This window comes from Pangasianodon hypophthalmus, chromosome 12, assembly GCF_027358585.1.
Source record: "Pangasianodon hypophthalmus isolate fPanHyp1 chromosome 12, fPanHyp1.pri, whole genome shotgun sequence".
Lineage (NCBI taxonomy): Eukaryota > Metazoa > Chordata > Actinopteri > Siluriformes > Pangasiidae > Pangasianodon > Pangasianodon hypophthalmus.
The window spans coordinates 7,980,640-8,004,079 of NC_069721.1; the positions used below are offsets into that span (position 1 = coordinate 7,980,640).

At 41.4% G+C, this 23,440-nt stretch overlaps 1 protein-coding gene across 7 annotated transcripts in view; it reads right to left on the minus strand.

The window, feature by feature from the left end:
• Positions 1–23,440, minus strand: part of jmjd1cb (jumonji domain containing 1Cb) — a 119,201-nt gene that overhangs the window by 21,646 nt on the left and 74,115 nt on the right. For 2 of the 7 annotated variants that reach the window (XM_026915088.3, XM_053238696.1), the window contains exons 3-8: positions 12,341–12,454; positions 4,426–4,531; positions 2,006–2,130; positions 1,739–1,882; positions 1,226–1,270; positions 447–711 (exon numbers count right to left, since the gene is read on the minus strand). In XM_026915088.3, the coding sequence (XP_026770889.3) occupies positions 447–711; positions 1,226–1,270; positions 1,739–1,882; positions 2,006–2,130; positions 4,426–4,531; positions 12,341–12,454 (799 nt within the window). Of the gene's footprint in view, positions 1–446; positions 712–1,225; positions 1,271–1,738; positions 1,883–2,005; positions 2,131–4,425; positions 4,532–12,340; positions 12,455–20,438; positions 21,329–23,440 lie in introns of those variants that run through there. The other 5 variants (XM_026915093.3, XM_026915091.3, XM_026915089.3 and 2 more) reach the window with 5 other exon arrangements.

Sequence of the window (23,440 nt, forward strand, 5' to 3'; positions counted from 1 at the left end):
TTGACTGCAGTGTGTGTACTTACTCCATCTTCTATACATGATGAGGATATACATTAATTGCTGTGGCTGTGGTCAATGACCAACTGCCTTCACAAGCTTTTACTTTACTTGGCAAAATCCAGACTACCTCTGAACAGCATCAAATATAACATACCAAAAATACATCATTCAGTATATGGAATTCAGACTCTGTTCTATTGCTTGGTGGAAAATCCAAGCCAATAAGAGAGCAGATTTCAACTTTATGGAGTAGACAGTGCAAGTATTTATTTATTATTTGTCAGTGTTTAAACAAAACTGCGACAATGCTATGCAATGCTATTTTGAATAATAGCATAATTAGAAACAGAATAATTAAGTGTAAAGGAAGGGTTAGTGAAGGGTCTGTTCTAGCTACAGCTGAACAGAGACAGTACAGTACTAGGTATAGTGTAGTACGAGGTTACCTCCTCTTCCACCTCCAGAGTCCATCTTTTCCTCTTTGATCTTCTCTTCATCCGGGATACTGCTATCTGATCCCTTCCTACGTGTTGACCGTGACCCGCGCTGTTGCCCTGGTGATGACTGCAGCTGCTGCTGGTGCTGCTGGGATACCTGCTGCTGAGCATGCTGGGACTGTTGCTGCTGGGCCTGTGAACCCTGCTTGGTGGCAGAGCCTGATGAGTTCATCACCGGTCTGGGACTGTTGGCCTGGGCACGTGTGTAATGACCCTGTGAGCAATCCGCAGACAAGCAGACACACAAAGACACCAATGATGGCGGACGTCAACCGTGAGGAGGACTGGATTAGGATTAAATTTGGCATGTGTTTCTTTTTCCAGCACTGGGTGCAAAATCCACCACAACCACTAGCACCACTAATATAAAATACCAAAACTTCACAAGAAATATAAGGAAAGGAAAGGGAACTCCATTTCAACACATTCTTGTCTGTCAACAACTGCACTACAGACAGTCTATCAAAAAATGGAGTCACAGCACTGGCCTTAAAAGGAGAGTTCCTATGGCTTTTCTCTGCTCCATAGTTTAATAGACTCTGCCATAATGTACTCATTTATGCTAGAAAAAAAGCACGCAGTTATTGTTGAACTACAACTAAAAACAGTACAAGTGGGATATGCAGAGGCTAGCCAGAACAGTACTATGGCTACAGAATTACAGAGGGATATGCAGATTCTAGATAAACAGCTCTAAAGCTATTGAGAGGGGGGGCGCGGCCCGGTACCTGAGTGCTTCCTGTGTTGCCGCTTGGTCTCCCTCCTGTGGTCTGCTTGCATATCCCCAATTTATGTTTTTCACAAAGAAACAAAAGAGAAGAGAACAAAACAGAAAAGAAAATAAAACAAAATGGAACAGAGACGTCTTGTTAATAATAAAGGGACCAGTGATACTATAAGGCTCTAGACTTTTATTCTTGAAATGAAGGAAAAAAAACAAGACTTCTAAGCACATAGGAACTTTACTTTAAAAGCTAGCTACAAACAGAGCACATGGCCAGCAAATGGCACACAGTGCACAGAGCAAAGCATTCACGCAAACAAAAACACTGACAATGTGAATTTACCATTTCAACACAGTACATAAAAGGGTTGCTGAAAGGTAGGAATGCTGAATTACTACTACCAAACAGCACACAAACAGACAGTGTGTGAAAGTGAGTGCTACCAATTGTGAGTAAGCATGAGTGAGTGTGTGTGTGTGAGTGTGTGTGTTTAGAAGCAGCAATTGCATTACTCACGTGGGCAGTGTTGCTATTCTGGCTAGAGCGTGATCTCCTTCTTGATGTGATGCCTATATTTTCTCCTTTCAGCAAAGAATGGACCACATTGTCCAGAAAGGTCATCTGTACCATAGAAGGATCAACGTTCTGAGGCTCTAGTACCTACAGGCAGGAGTGGGAGACAGTCAGGAAACAGCACACAATCTGCCTCGATACAGGTTACTACTATAGACGTATTTGAAAATAGGTGGGCTTAATAATGACAGCAGGCTTAACTGGGTGTACCTGGTCATTCATCACAACCATAGTGCGGCTGAAGAGATCGTGATGAGTAATGATGCCCGTGAACCACTGGGTGGCTGAGTCTTGCCTGTAAACTCGTACGCGGTATCCATTTAAAGAATAAGGACCTGGAAAGAATGGACGGAAGATAGACAAGCAAATGCTGGCGTCAGAAGATGCAAAAGAAAAACAGATCAGTACCAAAGACTTGTTTCACTCCATATCAGCGTAATTTCTCTTTCCAACAACAATAAACATTTAATAATTGAGTACACACGGGCATATTAACATATCATAAGAAAAGACTATTAAAAGACTATTAATATGATCAAGGTGCATTTCCTTCAGGGCTTCAGCCCAGTCGTCAAGGGCACACAGACAGCCAACAATTTAAATACTCTGTTTCCCAAGATACACGAGACACAGCATCATGATCACTGTACAGCTACGATTAACTGTTTAACAGAGTTAAACTGCTACAGAACAAAAACCTGAGCTGTCTGGCCTTGAGCCTCTGTCTAAACATCAGACCTGCCAAAATGATTCCCATAACACTCATGACAATTTATTTTGATATAATATAATATAATATAATATAATATAATATAATATAATATAATATAATATAATATAATATAATATAATATAATAATTTCTGTATCCAACAGTATCATTATGCTTCTAGTTTAATGTTTAAGTCCACTGTCTAGTTCAACGTGGTGAAAAAATAAAGCTTTTTTAAAGCACACAGGAGAACAAAGAAGGGTGCTTTAAGTGTGCTAATTTGGCTGAATGAGACTACCATAAAACATCCTGTATTATGCTAGTCTCATTAATCTAGCCTAATAACTTGGCCATCTATGTGGGATGTTTTTATTACCTGAATCAGCTCTCAGTGTAAGCGGGACTAAATGACACACATCTAACATGGACTGGTTCAGCTACATCCATGTACCACCACTCCTTATTTTGCTACCTAGCTAATGATCACCATGTGTATAGCATTGGCGTAATTCACACCACAACATCAAAATAACTAGCCAATAAAAGATCACACACATCCCATCCAGCTCCCGCCTTGCACCAGGTCTATATTTGCTATGAATCTGACTGAAGTAACAAAATTATAAATTATTGTTTTCATGTATTTTAATAGGAACTACTTCTTAAAGTAAAATATATTGTTTTAGAAAAAAACATTCACACAAAAATAAGTGTACTGTAGTACAAATACGATTATCTGCCATCTTCATTTTAAAATGACTGAACACCATCATACTGATAAATTAAGATTTCTAAGATTAGATAAGATCTTATTTTATTATGCATCAACTAATACTGATAACTGTTTAATGTAAAACACCTTTCAGGATTTTAATAATGCAGCTTTATAGCACTTTAAGCTATAAATGTGGGTTACACTACATTTATTCAACTGAAGAAATATCGATACTTTGATGCTCAATATCTCAAAACTTCCCCCGGATAAAACCTTATCATACTAAAGTCATGAAACGTTTGCATGATGGTCCGTGCTCTGCTGAGGGAGCCAGGCAGTGGTGGGAAAGTGTGCCAGCCGCGATGTGCGCTGGCCTGTCATCTCTCTGCTCGAGTGCTGCAGCTCATTAGAGGAGTCCAGACTATTTCCTTTCATTACTGCTCAATAGTGCTGCTGTGCCCTGGTCCAAACCAGCGAACGCTGCAGCTCTCCAAGCAGATGCATGTACACATAACGCATGTGCACCCACACACAAACAAAAGTCCAAGTACAGAACCAAACCACACTTTGCACTTTCTGTTCTCTCTCCCTCTCATTTCCCCTCTCCACCCCAATCCTCCACCAAATCCTTTGGCTTGGAGATTCTTTCCATTCTGCCGTCCTTTGGCAGCTGCCAAGTTTAACAATTATATCTAATTGTTGGCCTGGAATGCTGCTGCTGCGGACCTTGTAAACAAGACCTCATGCCAAAAGCCACCAGAACAGTCTTCTGGCTCCATACACACACACACATACACACACGTCTTACTATCCTTGTGAGGAACTTCCTTTGACATAATTATTCATGCTACCCTTAAATCTAACCCTAACCTTAACCTCAGTAACCAAAAAGGAACACTTTGACTCTATGTTTTTTTTTTTTTTTTTTTTTTTAATAAAAGCTGCAAATTTTATACAAAAAGTAGTTGTTGCTTTTTTTCATGGGAACCAGCCAAATGTCAAAACTGCCAGAGATTTCTATCCTTGTGGGGATGTTTGGTCCCAACCAAGATAAAAAAAAGAAAGACCAAACAAACAAACACAAACACACACACACACACACACACACACAATACCAAAAAAAGGGGAAACGTGGCTAGTTTATTTGTTAGAAAGCAAGAACCATGCCATATTTACTCAGTTGTATTCTATTATAGCATCTTACCTTGCATAAAAATTTCCTGCACCTTTTGGTCTTTTACCCAGCTTTTCACTTCTTCATGAAGCTGTGGATTGTCCCTGAGAACAGGACTCAAGCTGTCCACTTCATCCTGCACAACACAAGCAACAATCACACACATTAGTAATCAACAAACTATCATTTCATGATGCATCACAATGATTTATAGTAATTTCTTGCTTCTTGTTTTTTGCTCATTAGTTATGGAAAACTTGTATAGCGTTTAACTTATAGTACAGCCGTTGACAGCACATCAACCCAAACCCAAAATCTGAACTCCTCCTATTACTAGAGACGAAGACGTTCCAGTCACCTGCTAACTGCACGCTAGCTATAGAGCACCTGGTGCACATTACCTGCAAATTAGCCATATAGCTATTTGTTTGCAGCTATTTGGTTTTTTTTCCCCCTCAAACTCTTTGCACAGCAATCAAGGACTCTACAGCACTCTGTACTGGTCCCTCAGGCACTCTCCACACCGCAGCACTGTTTTTCACACACCTCACAAAGGTGTTACTATGAGAGGTGTGTTGGTGGTGTTCCAGTCGAAGATAAGTCTATAAGGTTCAGGTTCAGATGGTAAATTGCAGATGATGGTAGACTACTCTTCTAGGTCATGACAGTGACTTCGCAGAAGAACTTAACTCTGTACTCAGCTTATTTCCTGAGGATGTCCTCTATTTCTGCTGACTTCATTCAAAGTGAAAATGCTTTGTCTACTTTCATCCACAACTTCGGCTGCCATGACCTCGTGCACTCCAAAGCCACTGCTAATACACACAGCGAGCAACCTTCTCCCACTGGCAATCTTTCAAAGCCATGCAAGTAGGTGTATAAACCTACTCAATGTTTATAGAGCACAGAAAATATATAGTAAGAACCAAATCATGCTAGGAACATCTTTTCTAAATGTAAATAACACTTTGTCATATTTACACTTGCACCAGATAAATCTGAGGTTCTTTTCTTTTAGAGTACAAATTCTCATTAAAGTCTTAATTCAGTATTTATCATACTGTCTTCTACTGTTGACACATTTTATTATTTTTGCTTTATATCAGAGCTTCAAATGACTTATAAAATTCAGCTCATTTAAAAAAAAACCTAAAACCCCAGATGATGACAATAGCTTTAAAAATGCATTTTTAAACATTTAATTATCCTATCAGTCCTGTTGAGACAGTTTGGATTAGTTTCCTATAACAGCACGGCTCTGACAGTATTTTCGCTGTAACATAAATGACGTTCATTCTAATATGTCACCGTTTAATTACTTTTTTGTTAATTCATTAGTTAGTTACTAATTAATTAATTAGTAATCATTAGTTAATTCACAGGGTCTTGCATAGTGAATGTGGCACATAATCTAAAACTAATAATAAACATGGTGTTATTTAGTAGAGAGAAACATGTAATTGTTGACATGGTGACGTTTTCTTTAAGGAGACGTTTATTTAGCATTTATGGAAGGAGTCTCCAGTTGTAAAGGTCAGCATAGGAAAGTCTTACGCTTTCCAGTTTCTCTGTGTTTGTAGCTACATGTAACTATATATGTACCTATAAATGGATAAAAAGCACAATGTTTTGTTATTAATAAATAAAAAAAATTATAATCATTGGCAAATTGCTGTGGAAAAAGAGGAATGAAACACTTCAGGCCGTGCTGTTATAGGATATAACTTACTCATGGTAATTATTATTTAAAAAATTATTATAAATTATTATAAAACAATAATTTACTCATGGTAATTAATATAAACGATGTGCCTTTCTCTGCTTCGTGCCGGGCCGTATCATGCAATCCAGACTTTATTTTCCTAGAACTGCACCCTCTGATGTGTGTTATACTCTTCTGAGTGTGCTGGATATTCTCAGATAACTGCCATGCAATAAATGAAGCTTGAGAGCACTTGTCTGAAAGGGAGATTTGATCCCTCGGCTCACAGGCTCTCAAACACCGCTTCCGTAATCTCTCAGAAAATATACGCCACCAATTATACAGGAAACATCCGCCAATTAAACATGCGTATGTAGTCATACAAAAAGTGATCTCAAACAAGAAATCATGTGAATCTCCATGGCTTCATTGTTTGAACACAAACACACAGCCTTGACATTCGACAAGCTAATAGCTCCTCAGTGGAAATCCAGAATGCTACATTTCTGTAGTAGCCCTGCAGTCAGTGTGTGAAGGAGTGTGTGCATGCATGTGTGTGATGTGTGTGTGTGTGCAGTTGTCAAGGGTCAGACGGTGAGAGGGAAATCCGCCCACCACTTCCATTAATTGTTGCTGGTGATGAGAAGTGGGAGGAGGCCACAGGAGCAGGAGCAGAGCCAGACTATTTACACGCGCACACAGAGTGCCTGATAAAGGGACGAACACACGCACACACACACACACACACACACACACACACAAACCCATAACCATGGTACAAAGCAAATACAGCCCACTGTTGGGTGGAGCTGCTTCCCAGCAAACACTTGTAGCACAAATTTGTACAGCGATGTCTCTCACAGGTCGGAAAATCGGGGCTGTGATTCACACTAGAAAGTGCGCACTTCTGCTTTGCAGCGAAAGCAGAAAGAGGAAGTCATAAATAAAAGAATATGACTCGCTGTGATCGCGAGGGGAGCTGGTCAGGTCACGGTTGCGTCATATAGACAGGCCGTGGTTACTCGTAACCAGATGGGTGTTGATGTAACATTTCAGCGGCGTCGTGACTTAACCTGGATATGATCATACGTGTCACTTCCTCTTCCTCTGAGAAAACACAAACACCTCTATATTTTCGGGATAGAGACACAGGATTTATTTACCGAGCTGCATCCTGGGCAGCCTCTGTGTGAGAGTGGCATGTGTGTGAATCACAGCGTTTCTATCTCTCTCTCTCTCTCTCTCTCAAAACACACAAACACACATGCAGAAAAAAAAGATTTCTTTCATCTCCCTTCATACGAGCACACTTACATTCTTGCTCTCATTGCTTCTGTTTATCTCTCACCATCTCTTTCTCTCTCTTAACAAAGAGCAAAGATGTCTTGTTTGGGTAAGTGATAGCGTGAATGCTGAGTGGAATCCCTGTGCAGATGAAAGAGTGTATTCTCTGAACAGAGTAATTTCACAAGAGCTGAGAGATTCTCCATAACGTCTAGCAGACCTCTTTTAATGGATGTAGCACTGTAATCCATCTCAAGTGTCTTCCGTCAATTTTCTCACCCCCACTTCTAACGTATATTGTGCACACTCATGCAGGCCGTGTTGTGAAGGGTACAGCAGACATCCTGTGTGTGCGTGTATGCGTGTGTTTGTGTGTGTGTGGGTGTGTGTGTGTATGTGTGTGTATGTGTGCTTTACACTCTCCTGCAGCAGCGGGCTGCCATCCATCACTTTAACAGCAGTGTGTTGCAGGATTTTCCACATGGCCAGCCGTGGAAGACACAGGGAGAGAGTGAGCGAGAGAGAGAGAGAGAGAGAGAGAGAGAGAGAGAGAGAGAGAGAGAGAGAGAAGGGCGGTGCCGTGTTTTGGAAACTTGGAAAGCATTTCCAGATACCGGCCTTCCCCCCATCCATATCTCTCTCTCTCTATTTCTCTCGCTCACTCTCTCTCTCTCTGTCCATGATGAAATGGAGTGAGCTTTTCTAACACAGTCTCCTACAGCTCTCAGAGCCAGTTCCTGGCCACACTAAACACCTCCATGCTTCTCAGAATAAAATGGCAGCTTTGGAAAAGACTAAACATACAAGCGAGCTCTGAAAAAAACAACAACAACAACAAAGCGACAGACTGTGCATTGTTATATTTCAATTCCAGATACAGAAGACCTTTTTTGGTAAATGAGGAGCAGCAGGGCTTCTGCTGAAACAGAACGGAGCCATTAGTATTCGCCTCCATGGCGGGCCACCAAACCACACAGGGATGACGTGGAGCCTGCTGGCGAGCCCTGTGGCCACGTGCCTGCGCCATCTGGGTGCTGGGGAGGTGAGGGCTCTTTTCACCAGTGGTCATACTGCACTGACTCAGGGACTGAGCAAAAAAAAAAAAATCCACTCTGAAAATAATGTCCATCACATTATGCTTGACATTATCACACCAAAGTGAGTGCTATTTACAGGAACGGGTTTTGGAATAGCGTCCTGAAATAAACTCTAGTGACCCCGCTAATCACTGCTCTGCTGACTCTCGGTGTTGTCACTGTCTCAACCTGGAAGACAATTAAATCAATAAGTGCTTGATGTCTAGTGTGGAATGAATATTAGCATGATTAAATTATCAACGTTTAAAAATGGCATAACGGAGCTCAGGCTTTATTGGGAAGTAGCTATAATGAGTTTGCTAAGTACTGGCTAGTGAAATTAACATCATGTTCATTAAGAATAACTCGGGAAACACACTCATTACAGATACAGGCTCTGCATGACTGAGAGCCCTGCTCACATTTATCAGCTAATTCTCACTCTGTGTGTGTGTGTGTGTGTGTGTGTGTGTCTCTATGTTTTTATTGCCTGCATGTGATTCACGGCTCCAGGTCAGGGTGAGAGTGCACAGGAATCGCTCCATCTAGTTCTCTTTCTCCAACATGACCATCTCCTTTCTCTCTATCTCTCCTATGTTTATTTTTCCATTCCTCTCTCTTTTTCTCTCTCAGCCCCTGGTTCATTCTCTTCTTTCTAACTCTGCTCTCCTTTCCTGCCTCCTCCTTCCTCCACATCAAGCTGCCTGATTGATGGTGCTGCTCTGGTTTCAGTTCCTGCTTTCTCATTCCTAGCTGATAGAGCTGCTCTTCGAGACATGGAAACTAAACACGTCTTAATAAGCAGGTCAATTTCACATCTAGAGTTCTGCTGAACAGTTAGCCTATATTAGTAATCAGTGTAGCAAATTTAAAAGAAAAAAAAAAAAACAGTCTGGCTCAGAACTGAAGAACAGCTGCACTGCGTGACCTCTTTAAGCCTCAGCCTCAGAGAAATGCAATTAGTCCAAATTACTAAACCGCCTCTGCCCTCGATGGTGAACTTTGCGTATGTCGTGAGAGAGAACTGGAGCAGGACAGAAATCCAAAATAACTTTTGTTTGTGTGGTGGAAGAAAAAAAAAATACACTAGTATCTTGTAAATGCTGATAGAAAGTAAACAGAAGAATAGGCTCAGGGACTGTTACCATGGCAGGAGGCAGCATGGGAGAGCTGACACAATGCTTGCATCAGACAAGTGAATAAACAGGGAAAGAGAGAGAAGACAGAGAGAGAGAGAGAGTAGACTGAGAGTGCTTTCACCACTCGCTTCTGCGGCAGCACTTTGCTAAAATTGTTGGCTAAGAATGACTCACAGAGAAAATGACAAATTTCCAAAGAAAAGTGGGGAGCAAAATCAGGAATAATCGCGTCATAATAGCACTAAAAGCTTCGTGGAGGCACATTACAATATCACGGTAAATGTCGGAGGACATAAGGAGGACAAAAATCGTACATGTGCTCGATGAAGCTTTTGTTGGAGCGCACTGACATCATGGATACTCGGTGCTCCTGTTGCTATGGCAATACTATGTATGTGGTGTGTGTGAGAAAGGCTTGTTGCTGGGGTAATAAAGGTGTGTGTTTGTCTATGTGTGTGTATAAGGCAGAAATAGGAGCGGTTTCCAGGATAAGGTGCAACATGACAGTATGGAGTGTTAAGTATACGGAAACAGATCTCGATGTGGAGTGTACGACATTTCTCGAGATATTTTGTGCTATTTTGTGGGCAGGCTGTGAATGTGGCATGAAGTCATAGTAACACGAGACTCAGGGCTCTGTGACAGTGAGGACGTGTGTATGTGATGTATGATTCTTCATTAAATAGGGAGAGCCTGTGCCAGAGTGATGTATGTCTCTTCTGTAAATGAGGTGTGTGTATGTGTGTGTGTGTGTGTGTGTGTGTGTGTGTGTGGGAATGCACAAGTGTCTGGCCGTCCCATAAACTAGTGAATAGTGACACAGAAAGCCTGTTTTGTGTGTGTGTGTGTGTGTGTGTTTGCGCCCTGCCTTGCCGAGCTGATCTCAAACTACAGCAGCTGCTGCAAACCCGAACACCCACACACCTACACACACACACACACACACACACAAAGTTTTCTGGTGTGACTACCTGGCATTGTGACATTAAGCATCACTATATTCTTCTGCAATATGGAGGCGGCATTCTGAAGTGGATATAATCATGGACTCTTCGGGTTTGACACGGCAACACGAGAGCTCACTTTTTCCTCCCTAACCACACTCGGTTCCCTTTCCTTCTTTTCTCCCCCCTCTCTTTCCTTCTCCAGCTCTCCAGCTCTCCAGCCAGTTGGCTTCATACACAGAGGCTCTATTGTAGCCTTTATGCCGAACAGATTGCAATGGTTCAGCCCTCCCGCCAACCCCCAACCCTTCAGTGCCGCAATGTGGAGCAAGGGCAGGAGCATGTCACGCTCCCCGCCGCAGTATATGATGACACCTTCCTACCGCAGCCTGCAAACAAACAGCTATAAGAAAGAAGGGTTTGAGGAACATGCATCTACAGGCTTTGGATTACCAATGTACTGAAAGAAGTGTGAGAGAGAGAGAGAGAGAGAGAGAGATGGGGAGAGAGAAAGACAGCACCATGTTTACTTGTAATGCCCTATGGAGTGATCACATTCCCCACTGGTGTGCACGCTGTGCCTCTGGATGCAGAGGCGGTATGCTTTCTCATGTTCACTAGCTCTCTCATTACCCAGCCTGATAGTTTTTACATTACAGACTCATCCATTGTGAGTCGGCGAGGAGCTGCGGTGATTTTCTGTGTGTGTGAGAGAAAGAGAAAGAGAGAGAGAGAGAGAGAGAGAAAGAGGGAGAGAGAGTGTCCGTGCGCAAGCCTTTTTTTAAAGGCCAGGCAGTCTGACAAGAACATAGTGTTCTGCTGAGCACCGGGAGAAACTCGAATGAAAACAGGGTCTAAAATTGGCCCTGCAGGGGATGGCACATCACACATCGATTTGCTTCATTTGTTATAAAACCTTCACATGGCAGAGTTGCTGCTTATTTCTCATTATTTCTTTTTCCTCTCTCCTTTTTAAAAACGTAGCCTCAAAATAGCAAGCGGTCGGCTATATGCACTAGATTAAGGGTGAGCCTCGGTGAAATCGTAATTACTAGCAGCAAGATCATAAGCAGTTTCACAGTACACAGCTGGAGCTGGGATACCTCTGCAGTAATTACCACTATAAAAGGACATAGGACTCATATGATCGGAAAGTGCATGATGCTGATGTACGAGAGATCTGCTACACCTCCATTCTACGTGCAGTCAGGTGTTATGGCCACTTTAGGAAGAGGGAGGGCGAGGCTCTAATTTGCTGGCAGATGGCTTTTCATTATCCTTTCAGCGAAATGGTGCCAAGCGCAAAAAGATAGTGGGACTAAAACGCGACGTGCATATAAATCAAGCAGCGCAGGAATACTACAGAGATTCCCTCTCCCCATCTGTCTGATGTGTTTGCTTCTGTCATTGCGCTCTGTCATTGCGTTTTTCTCAAACACAGTGATAATTAAGGAGTTTGAGAGAGCGGCGCAGCGAGGAACAATAGAGCTGGAGCTCTATTTACGCTGTCATCTGTAGGCCACGTTTGTAACAACGAGTACGTCTGTGCAAAGCTGAGGAAAAAAATCACATGCTATTATATTATTCCAGAAAGAACTAATTCCTCTGCAGTGAGATGGAGAATCCATCATGGAGGACAGGCGAATGTAAATTGTGGGCCGGCGTGACTGTTCCATGGTATGAGGTTACCTAGCATCGCTGAATAAACACAAGGCTGATTCACTGAGGCTCCGTCGTCAACTTTTTAAACAGTGCACTGAAATATAGGCCACACACACACACACACACACACACTCTCACCTGATAGGGCTGGCATGCTCCGTCATCGGTCAGGAAGTCCAGCTGTCTGTCGGAGAAGAATTCCACGGCGGTGATGGAGCCCAGAACACTCTTTCCTACCAGAGGCTTGAATGTCTGTGGGGAGAGAAACACACACTGCATTACACCCTGTGCACCACTTACTAAACGTCAAGAAGAAAAAGTGAGAGTGGCAGGCTAAGTGCTTCAAAGGCAGCAAAGATAACTTTGATGTGTCGCTCTCCAAACCCACCCGCCCACTACCGCCAGCCCTGAGTTACCGCTGAGCAGCTCTGATGTCACCGTATATCAGCGTGATCGCAGCGGTGAGACTCAGTGTCACCAAACATGCACCCGAGAGAGGAAAAGAGCGAGAAAGGAGGAGATAAGTCTTTATAATATTACTCTAAGATTGGGAGGAGATAGAAACAGACCTCTGTTAAAGGCATCAGTGCTTTATTTATCTGTGACCTATCCACAGCTAGGCATACATTATACTGATTTGCCAGCATTAATAACAGGAATATCCTGGCAGGATAAGTTCTAAAATGTATTGGATGAAATGAATTGGAAATTAACTACAATCTAAAGGAAATGTTTAGACTTATAAGCAACCACCTGAGTGTATGAGCTTCCTTTATAAGGCACGTAGGTCCTGGCAGGTGAGAGTTTGGAGAGAATGCAGGGGTAGTGTTAGATAGCTAATCTGTGTTTTCTCCCTAGATGTGCATCAGTACGACAACAGTGAACCAGTGTGAACTTTACTTAATAATAAGTAGGCTCTCCATTTTTTAAACCAACCAAAGAGACCACATGCTGTGTTTGAGTTAACTCAAAAGTGGTTAACTTCCAACTCCATGCGTTTGAGCTACAAAGTGGGAAAAAACATGGCCGCCTCCATATTTGTCTTTTGCTAGCAACAATCAAGCCAGCTAACTGTGATGACAGATTTTCCTCCTCAAACAGTGATTTGTATAGTCAATGTTATAGATTTAACAAGCGAATGTCTTATGTTTTTTTTTTTAGCTAAAAAAAAAGCAGAAAAGCGTAGCGTAATATAATTATATATAAATCAGAAGTGTTTTTTGTTTTTCAGCAGTTAACATCTGAATCATCATCTTTTTAACCTTTATATTTTGTTTTGAGTCCTGCCATCTGACTCCATAATATCCAGTAGCCAGTGTTTTTTTTTTTTTTTTTAATAGACTGGGCTAGAATGGTGACTCCTGAGTTTGCAGAGAAAAATGTTTTCAAACATATTCTCTGTGATGAATCATGTAGTGTGAACCCCTCTGTGACTAGTAGCAAGAACAGCGCTGAAAAAGTCAGTGAAAGTCTGACAGGAAATCAAATTCACTTGCTGTCATGTGCAGCAGATGTCTGAATCCAGTTCTATCATCCGTTTATTTGTGTTGAAAGCAAAATGTACGCATAATAATAATGCTTCTATAAGGAATTATTTGGCAGGTCATACCCAAATGGTCATTAGGAGCAAAAATAAAAACAAACACAACATTATTCTTGGTTGTGCTACTTTTCACTATATCTCCAGTTCTCTTTGCAGAACAGACAATCCTCAGTGTCCACGTCTCCTAACCACATTTTTCTCTAATTTCTTGATTCCTTACAAAATAGTGACAAAGTCATAAAGTCACAATATAAATCACAATCACGCTTGTGATTATTTTCGTGAGTAGGCAGGATTTGGAAATCAGGAGCTGGAGCGTAGTGTGTGAACCTCGTCTGCGATCGCTCATATAGTATACACACCCCCACATCCACAAAACAAACCAAACACCAAACAATCGCAAGTCGTGTAGTGTGATCTGGTCAGCGATTCTGAGCTTTCTGAGATTTATAAGGGTCCAATCAGCTTTTGTGTAAGTAAGTTACTCTTATTTCATTTAAAGCAATGAAATAAAGCTTTCCCATGGATACTTATACATGAAAGATCTCATCACAATACTGCAGTGGGGTGGTGTGTTAAGCCCTCAGTGTATTACTCATACTCGCAAGGTTACTGAGATGCTGAGCTCGAGCTGTAATTAGAACCATCCACTGCGGCAGTAACACACTACAGAGGGTTTCAGAAAGGGGTTTCAAGCAGTCTCTGCATGCAATTTCTACTCCATTACACTTTTATAAGAGGTGTGTGTTTTCTGCGTAGTTGTGTTTTTGGTCATTTAAAATCCTGTAATGACCCATGGCTGAGATTGCAGCTGTTAAGGAGGTGTAATGTGCTTGTGAAAGAGCCTGGAACAGTAGAAAATGAATACAGCGGGGACCGATAGCAGACGTTCTATAGTTGTGTTTAGAAAATAAATAAATAAAAAAGGAGAGGACATTATCTCTTGCTCTGCCTCGTCTCTTAAAATTCTACATGGCCTATTCCACACTCCACTGCCAAACATTAGAGCTGGGGTGTTATGACACAGCCTACAAGAAATACTACATACGGTCATTACTCTTCACTGGTAAAAATGTATTCTTGCCACATGGTGTTTGCCAGGGATGATTCAATTTCCTTTTATCGTGTTCAAGATTAATCACTAACCCTAAAGGGACAGCTGATCGAGATTCTAAGCCTTCTAAGGTGAATAAGAAAATGGAAACCCGATGAGCCAAAAGAAGGATAAGCAGTAATTTAACCCTGCTAAAATAAGCACTATAGACTGAGTGATCGGCCAGCGTGGGGAAGAGAGAGGAGCGCAGGGCTCAGTTTGGCACATATCTGACATACTGACACACTGTAATAACTCCCGATTATTGCTTCAGCTTTAATTACACTGTGCTGCTTTCATTAGATATTTGAATATAGTCCTGGGGGGAATATTTTGGCAAAGGTGAACGACAGCTCAGCCTCGTGGTTCAATTTCAATCTGAAATTAACACACAAGTGCTTTTGACAAAGAACATATTTCTGGAAAGCCAAGGCAGGCCAAGTAAAGCTGATGTGCGTTTCGAGAGCTCAGTGGCTGGGGAGCTGAAACAAGGCTATAGTAACGCTGCCTGTTTCTAGGGCAGGTAAATATAGAAGCAGCACATCTGATCTACGGATCTTAAAGGGGAAAAGCAGTTGCATTTCCTCACTGTAATGAAAACATTTACACGTACCATAAAACCCTGTAAAAAATACAGGTGCGAGTGGCACACAGAGCACAAGGTGTCAAAGAAAACCTGAGGCGTTAAACAAAAATTCTGCCTGTTTTCATCTTTTCAGCTGAGGGTGTGTGTAGGTGGAAATGTGGTTTTGCAACTTGCTGTGTGTGACAGTGTTTTCTGAAGTTTGCCAACATCTGCCTGACCTCTGGGTGACACACACAACGCTCGACTGGGTACACTGATTATGCAGTGACACAAAAAGGCAAATATAGCTCAAGATACTTCCGCAATTATGACACTTTACACAATCATGATATTTAAGTAATACAATAACATGAATGAAATAAAATGAACTATTAAAAGTAATTACAAGGAAAATGAAACACTCGGGATATATACTGTTTATAAATAAAAACATATAAGCAGTCAGTCAGTCTTATAAAAGTGCTAATTATATGTGCAATACCTTTTAAAGATGTACTGTGACAGAATATATCACAATATACATATTATATAAGGAATAAAACACAACAGGGAGTGATGTTATAGGAAAATAATCCACAGCAGGGTGAATTAATTTTACCACCCTGAAGTTGATTATTTTCCAAAAACTGCATATCATGATGTTTTTAAATAACAAGTCAATGCCATTTATAGTAAGAACATCCACAAGTTAGCTCCTGTTATCCCTTATTATCACTCTATAAACAGTCGCTCCCTTACCAGCCTTCATTTTTTCCTCTTTCCTGAAGTCAATAAAAAATGCAGTCTGTTCTGAAGACCTTCCCATGGTGGAAAACCTTCTGACTGATACAAAGCTCTGACACTGGAGACTCCTTCCATAAAGGTTAAATAAACATCTCCATACAGAAAACGTCACAACGTCAGCAATCTTTCATTATTCTGTGTTAAATAGTGACACATTTTCTTACTCTGTTAATTATTACACTTATATTGTGGGGATCGTTCAAAATACAAGGTCATGCGAATAAGCTGTTACTATAGAAGCAATGATGTATAAAGTTAATATAAACCTGTGATATGAACTGCAGCTATAACTGCTGTTTAATTCACAGAGCTGTGGTATAAATGATCATACAGTATGGATTTATGGAAATGAAGAGATCCTTCATGTAAGGAATATCAGGACGTCATCATTAGGATGTCAGTCTAAAAAAATTACACTGACAGGACACAGGGATGTAAATGTTTCTTTAGCAAGTCCAGTACAAAACTGAGAGAAAAACAATGAAGGAAGGAGCTTTTCCGAGAAAGCAGAGGCTTGGAGACAAAGCCTCCTCAAAAATATTGTCCTTTGCGGGTGCTGTGAGGCAGCCTGTAGCTCAGCAGTAAATATTTTATAAGGCTGGCTGCACTGGAATGTAAAGAAGAAAGGCGGCTGGAGCTCATGCATAGCTAAGTGGTTTGCAGGCACAGGCATTTCCATCACTCGCTGAAACGTTTCAGGAGTCAGAAGGGAAATGGGAGGCTGCAAGCTGATCAAGGTCACAATGCAACACAAACCCTGAGTGCACACACACACACACACACACACACGCGCGTGCACACACACATTCATATGGGCCCTCCTGCTGTCATTAGCACACACAAATCCTGCACATCCTTTTGTTATCTTTCTCTCTCGTTCTTGATCTCTAAACATTTTCATTATGAAAGGCAGCGACAACAGGACGCTTCATGAGGGACAGGAAGGAAACAACTTTTCTGCTGTAGCTGAATCAAAAGGACACGCAAAGGCGAGTTTCCCCTTCCGTGCGCGGCCATATTTAGGTCATTCCCGTACACAGCGCGCTCCTGCTGACAGACAGGAGGCTGAACCTGGTGCTTTATCCGGGCTCGGGGTTGCAGCTTTTCCACAGGCTTTTCCAGCACATGGTTTATTTTAGATACACTCAGGCACTGTATGTTAACTTGTTTCATAAACCCAGAGAGACTTGAAGAACCTGAATAGTAGCTTGGATGAAGTTACAATATGTCTGGTGTCCATATTTATCAACTGTATCGGCAACAGGACATGATACTGTGATTGGAGTTCCTGTGAGGTGCCACAGAGATTTGTGTGTGTGTGTGTGTATGTGTGTATGTGTGTTTGCGTGTGCATTCAGCTGGACGTGATTCAATGAGACAGCCACACATTCTTGCTGCTTGCCTAAAAAAAGGCATGGGAACTTTACCCACACTCCAAAAAAGTGTGTGTGTGTGTGTGTGTGCATGTCAGTGTATAACCCGGGGTAACCTACTATGCCAGGACTTACAATGTAAAGCGCTGGTTTAGAAAAGTGCTATGTGCTTACTTTTTTCAAAATTCGTTTCTTTGTGGTTCTGGAGGTTAAGGAGATGGTTAGATTTATGATTAGATGCAGAAATTTCTCATTACACATAGATAATTCCATACAAACAATATAAACGTTACATATCAAGACTTTAGTATTGTAAGGTTTCATCTCACATTCATTCTTACGCCACGGAGAACCTATAATTATACGATTATACAGAATAGGCCGGCTGTGAACTGGGACACTGTGGTAAATTGATTGCATTTACAAACCTAAAACCTTAAAAGACCACAGATTCACTCATCACTGAAGCCGAATTATTGCTCATTGCATATTCACTGTCTGTGTAGCAACGTGACACACAAATCAACATTCATATGTGAATAATAGAATATTTACATCAGGGCATGATGTATAGCTGACCTACACATCTAAATTCCTTTAAAATGCTAATGATTTAAAAATGCTTAGCTAGGCTTTTAACATGTTTGCAATATTAATGAGCCTACAATGTTTCACTGCTACAGACAGAGCAAAGCATTAGCAAAACATAATCCACAGAAGTTGAAAAGAAAATCACAAGGAGACATTTACCATAAATGTTAGTTTCAGTTACTAGTTAGTTACCTACTCCTTAACCTATTTCTTTTACATTACACAAGATTCATGAGCATCAAAATCATATTCATGATCCCAAAATGGCTTCCTATTCATGGTACAAGCTCACTACATAGGGTATAGTGGCACTCTAAAGCCTTTATAGACCACTTTATGGCCAATAAAACACGATTTAATATTCAGCCACGTAATGCCTGCTTGCTTTATTATTACTTTTATGAACATAGGTTGTAAATTTTGTGTATTTCATTTGAATGAAACAGAGATATTACATGAAAGTTGTAATAATTTCAAACAGGTACTTAAAATGGAGTCACCATTTTGTTATGCCTGAACCTTAATTGTAAGTATTCTTTTGCACTGAGTTAAAAATGTACCTGAAACTTTCTGAGTCACACCGAATCAGATCTGGTCATGTGGATGGCATCATAGTAGCATTTTATTTCTTAGACAACAAGTGAACACTGTGGATTATAGGTGTGTAGTTACAGTTTTGTAACTACATGTTGTAAATAGCATTGTATCCATATTTAATACAAGATAATCACGTGTAACTTGTATTGATACAGCATAGTCACCACACTGGTATAAGGGCACTATAATATAAAGTGTTGCCAATGTATTAAAATTAAAACTTATGACTGATATATGATGATGAAAAAAATATGATTGCTTAAACGGCAGTAGCAGAAGCTAACATACTTAATATCTAGGAATCAGATTCGAGTTATTTACAGATTGTTGATATTAGTAACGAAATGATTATCGCCCAGTTCTAAACTTGAAATACTTCGATGTTATGAAAAGACTTTCATAAAAAACAGAGCTGTCAAATTTTCTCTACTTTTTTTCCTCTAGCGTAGGTGCATCAGGCTACCGCACACACACACACACACATGCACACACAAACACACAGAGAAGTGTACACAAAGCCACAATGAGCCACCTCCTCCCCACACAGCACAAACGCACTTTAATCTCTCCAACCAGAGCGAACTATGGTGACCTCAGCGGCAGAGTCAACATGAAAAGAAGAACGGCTTTGAAAGATCAGTGGCGCACTGGAGCAAATCTGAGTCCAAAGAGCACACACACTCGTTCTCTCTGTCTATCTGTCTGCCTGTTTGTCTGAGTGAGTGAGGAGGCATAATTACAAACAGCCACAATCTGCACTGAGCTGCACTGAGGAACTGTTTGCTAAATGGGTCAGAGTGCAGCCCCACCTCTCTCTGCTGCGCACACACACACACACACAGACACACACACTTCAGCAAGGCTAGTCTTTATGAATCAGCCAGATTACATAGTTGCGTTGTGGCTAGACTTTACCTTCCTTTGGTGCAGAAGAGAAAAAGAGAAAAGAAAGAATCAGGTGAGAACATAAAAAAGAACACAAACACAGAGAGCAACGTTAAGAGATGGATTACTAATTAATCGCAGAAGAAGAGACCATTGGTCCAGTGTATCAACCCGACAAGCCTCCTGCACACACACACACACACACACACACACACACACACACACTCACTCACTGATCAGGGGCTTTCCACACAGCTGCACTGGCCATACAGTATGTGAGTGTGTGTGTGTGTGTGTGTGTGTGAGTGTGTGTGTGTGTGTGTGTGTGAGTGTGCGCGCGTGCACACGGCTCATTTATCCACTGCAGTGATTCAGTAAGTGCTAGGCAGGAAAAGTCCCCAGTAACTTGCCCGTACACATACTCAAGAGCACACAACATGGCTCTCTGCCTGCAGCCTGGCAGAGACCCACAACAGGAAGCGAGCTCAGGAATAAGGACGCATGGCCTCTCTAGGGCTTTCGAAAAAAGAAAGAAAAAAAAAAAGCTTCGCCTTTGAGCGCTGACACTCGGACAGCGTGCATGCTACAGGAACAACACATCTGACTGTGAAGCGTAAGCGTGCGGCTGTTAAACATCCGGTGAGAAGCCGTGCTTCCAAACTGTTTCCAAAACACGGTGTTTCGTAAAGACAACACAACACTGCCGTGAAACATGCCATGAGACACTAATCATTTAAAGAAGAGCGTCCTTATAACGTGAACGAATCAGGAAAAGACGTATTTACCTCTGTGCTGTCGAGCCGGCCTTAAACCAAGCCTCCCAAATCTGAAGCCTCACATATCTGGGCCATGCAGTAGTTTCAGTCGATGGCAGAAGTCTCCAGTCCGAGTGAAGGGGAAAAATAAAACAATCGAGGAGAAATAAAACACGAAGAAGGCTGCACTCAGTCTGTCGCTGGCCACATGGCAGACATTTTAAGTATCTGACTAGGGAGCGAGAGAGAAGACGAGTGCCGCAGAGCTCACAGAAACAGGCTAGAGGGAGGACGACTGTAAGAAGAAGCAAAACGAGTCACTCCCTCCCTCCCTGTCTCACTGTTCTCGCTCTCTCTCTCTCTCACACACACACACACACACACACACACCCTCCCTCTCTCTGTGTGTCCCAGCTCCTGCGCAGGCCAGATTATTAGTCCAGCTCTGTCATTAGCATCACAGAGTCCAAGTGAAAGCTGGATCTGGGTCAGCCTCCAGAGGCTTCCCACACACACGCACACACACACAGCAACAGGAAACTCTTCAGACCAACAGGACACACGGGGGGGAAACAAGACCGCAAAAGAACACAGACCCTCCTTTTTCTTCTCTTTTTCCTCCCCTCCCCCTTTTTCAGTTTGCGCTGTTTTCTTCAGTCGGTACTTGGCTGTCGAGGCACGTGTCAAACTCTTCAAGCACTTGTTTGTGTTGTGCTGCAGAGTGTAGAGTGAGAGTGGGATTGAGAGTTCGTGTCTGCGTGCGTGAGTTTGTGTGTGTGAGAGAGAGAGAGAGCAAGGAGGGGGAGAGAGATAGAGAGAGAGAGACAGGGGGCAGCGTGATGGCATGAGTCCGAACCAGGAAAAGGGTGGTGCTCAGCGAAACTAATCTTCCCACATCACAGGTGGCTGAGCCACTTCCAGCATGACTCACGACACTTAGTAAAGCTTTGGCAAACGCACACACACACACACACACACACACACACACACATACACATACAGTAAATTAAAGAGCACATAAAAGGAACAGGATACGACAATGTCCGAACAGTGCTGTTCCAGCCGCGAGGACGTGCTTCTCCAGACATATTAAAGAGGAGGGAAGAGGTTTCGGGAAGATAGTTGAATGCTGGCCTGAAGTGATTTGGTGTACTGGAGATCACAGAGGTGTGTGTAGGGAGAGGAGACAAACTGTAACCATTTAAAAACTCTTCTGTAGTCTGCTGGCCATCTCAAGCGCGGAACTTTTTTTTATTTTAACAGCAATGTTGCCGAATGACGAGCCAAAATCGTGATCATTTGCTCATAACTCATAAAGAAATATTTTAAATAAACAGAAGCAGGCTTGCACTTTATACGGTCCTATTCCTTCAATTGTGTTAATATATGTAACAAAAATAAGATCGCTCCTTAGTCACATTACCTGAGTGGATCTTTCTGAAGCAAACACAGTTAAACTCAAAATAAATAATAAATGAACATGCCTTCACACCACATCGATGCAAAGCTTGTGATGTAACATCAAGGTAAAAAAAAAAAAAAAAAACAATATTGAATGTTAGCCAACAATCTAACCTGATATAACTAGTCAAATTTACAGCCAATTATGTGTAGTTTATTGAAGATTAAAAGCTGATTTATTTTTGCAGCCTGACTGAATGGAGATGAAACGCCAGCTGAAGCCTCAGGTACAGACTCGGAGCAGGTAGAGACAGGAAATGAGAGTGGATGAACTCTCTCTCTCTTGGTTCTTGGCACCCGAGCTGTCACGCAGAAGAAAGCATCGTGCCATGATCAAAGCCCATTTTCACACTCAGATATGTGAAGGAGCCCCAAATCACAAGCGCACGCTGGATTTTTCTATATGCTCACTCTCTCATTAGAACAGCTAGAGAAACAAAGCTTCAGATCTGAAACAGGCGGGATTATCCCTGATACATCCCGGCTTAACATCTTATAAAATCTCTAAAAGCCACTTTCCCATGCAGGGCATAATGACGGCATACTACTTCACTACTTCATAGGTGATTTGTCTGTTTTATTTCCTTTTTCCGATACCGATACATTTTTAGCTACTATGCTTTTAAAATAAATAATTTTGAATTGAAATACATAAGACGTAAATTGATCTATCACATTTAAACTGAAAAATAATACTAAAAACTCAAAATAAAACCAAACACTAACATGAAACTAACAGAAAAAGAAATCTTTAAAACAAAATTTACCAATTTAAAGACGAAGTAAAAATAAAAACACATGAAATTATCTGCTTTTAGCTCCATTTAGTTTGTTATTATTAAAAACAAAAAGTTATAAAAAGATATCATGATATCAAAGATATCTCAGAAAAGTATATTGTGACATAATATCTGTATTAAAGCATCATATTGTCCAGCCCCAGTGTCTGATTTTATATATATATATATATATATATATATATATATATATATATATATATATATATATATATATGACCCAATGCAACGACTGTCCTGTGCCAGTCTGACAATCAAAACAAACATAGATCATTTTTATACCAACTTAATATATCGTCATTTCTGTCAACACCAAACCAAAACCTCACTGAAGCTTTCAAGCCAGTATTCTCGACAGAACCTGGCACTATTGCTTAGAATGACATTGTTTTTGTGACACTGTCTTATTTAAAATACTTAATATAGGAAAAAAAAAAGGAATGAAACGTCCATGTGTGATTTGAACATACTGGATGTTGGCTCGGTGCCATTTCTACTAAAAGATGGATGGCAGCTCTCTGAGATGCTCCCATAGCAAGGTCAACTACAACACGCGCGCTGACACGGCCGACGATGATGAATGAGGAAGCACAGAGGCAAACTGCAGCATGGTGCACCGGCTCCAGTACAGATCAGCCTTTCTCAAGCCGTTTATACCCACACACCTCCTCCAGTCAAACAGCAAATACCTCCACTGTGTAAAAGAGCAGCCTACTCATAATATTCCCTTTCCTGCAGCAGCGACAGTAAATGAGGAAGTTCTAATGTGGTTAC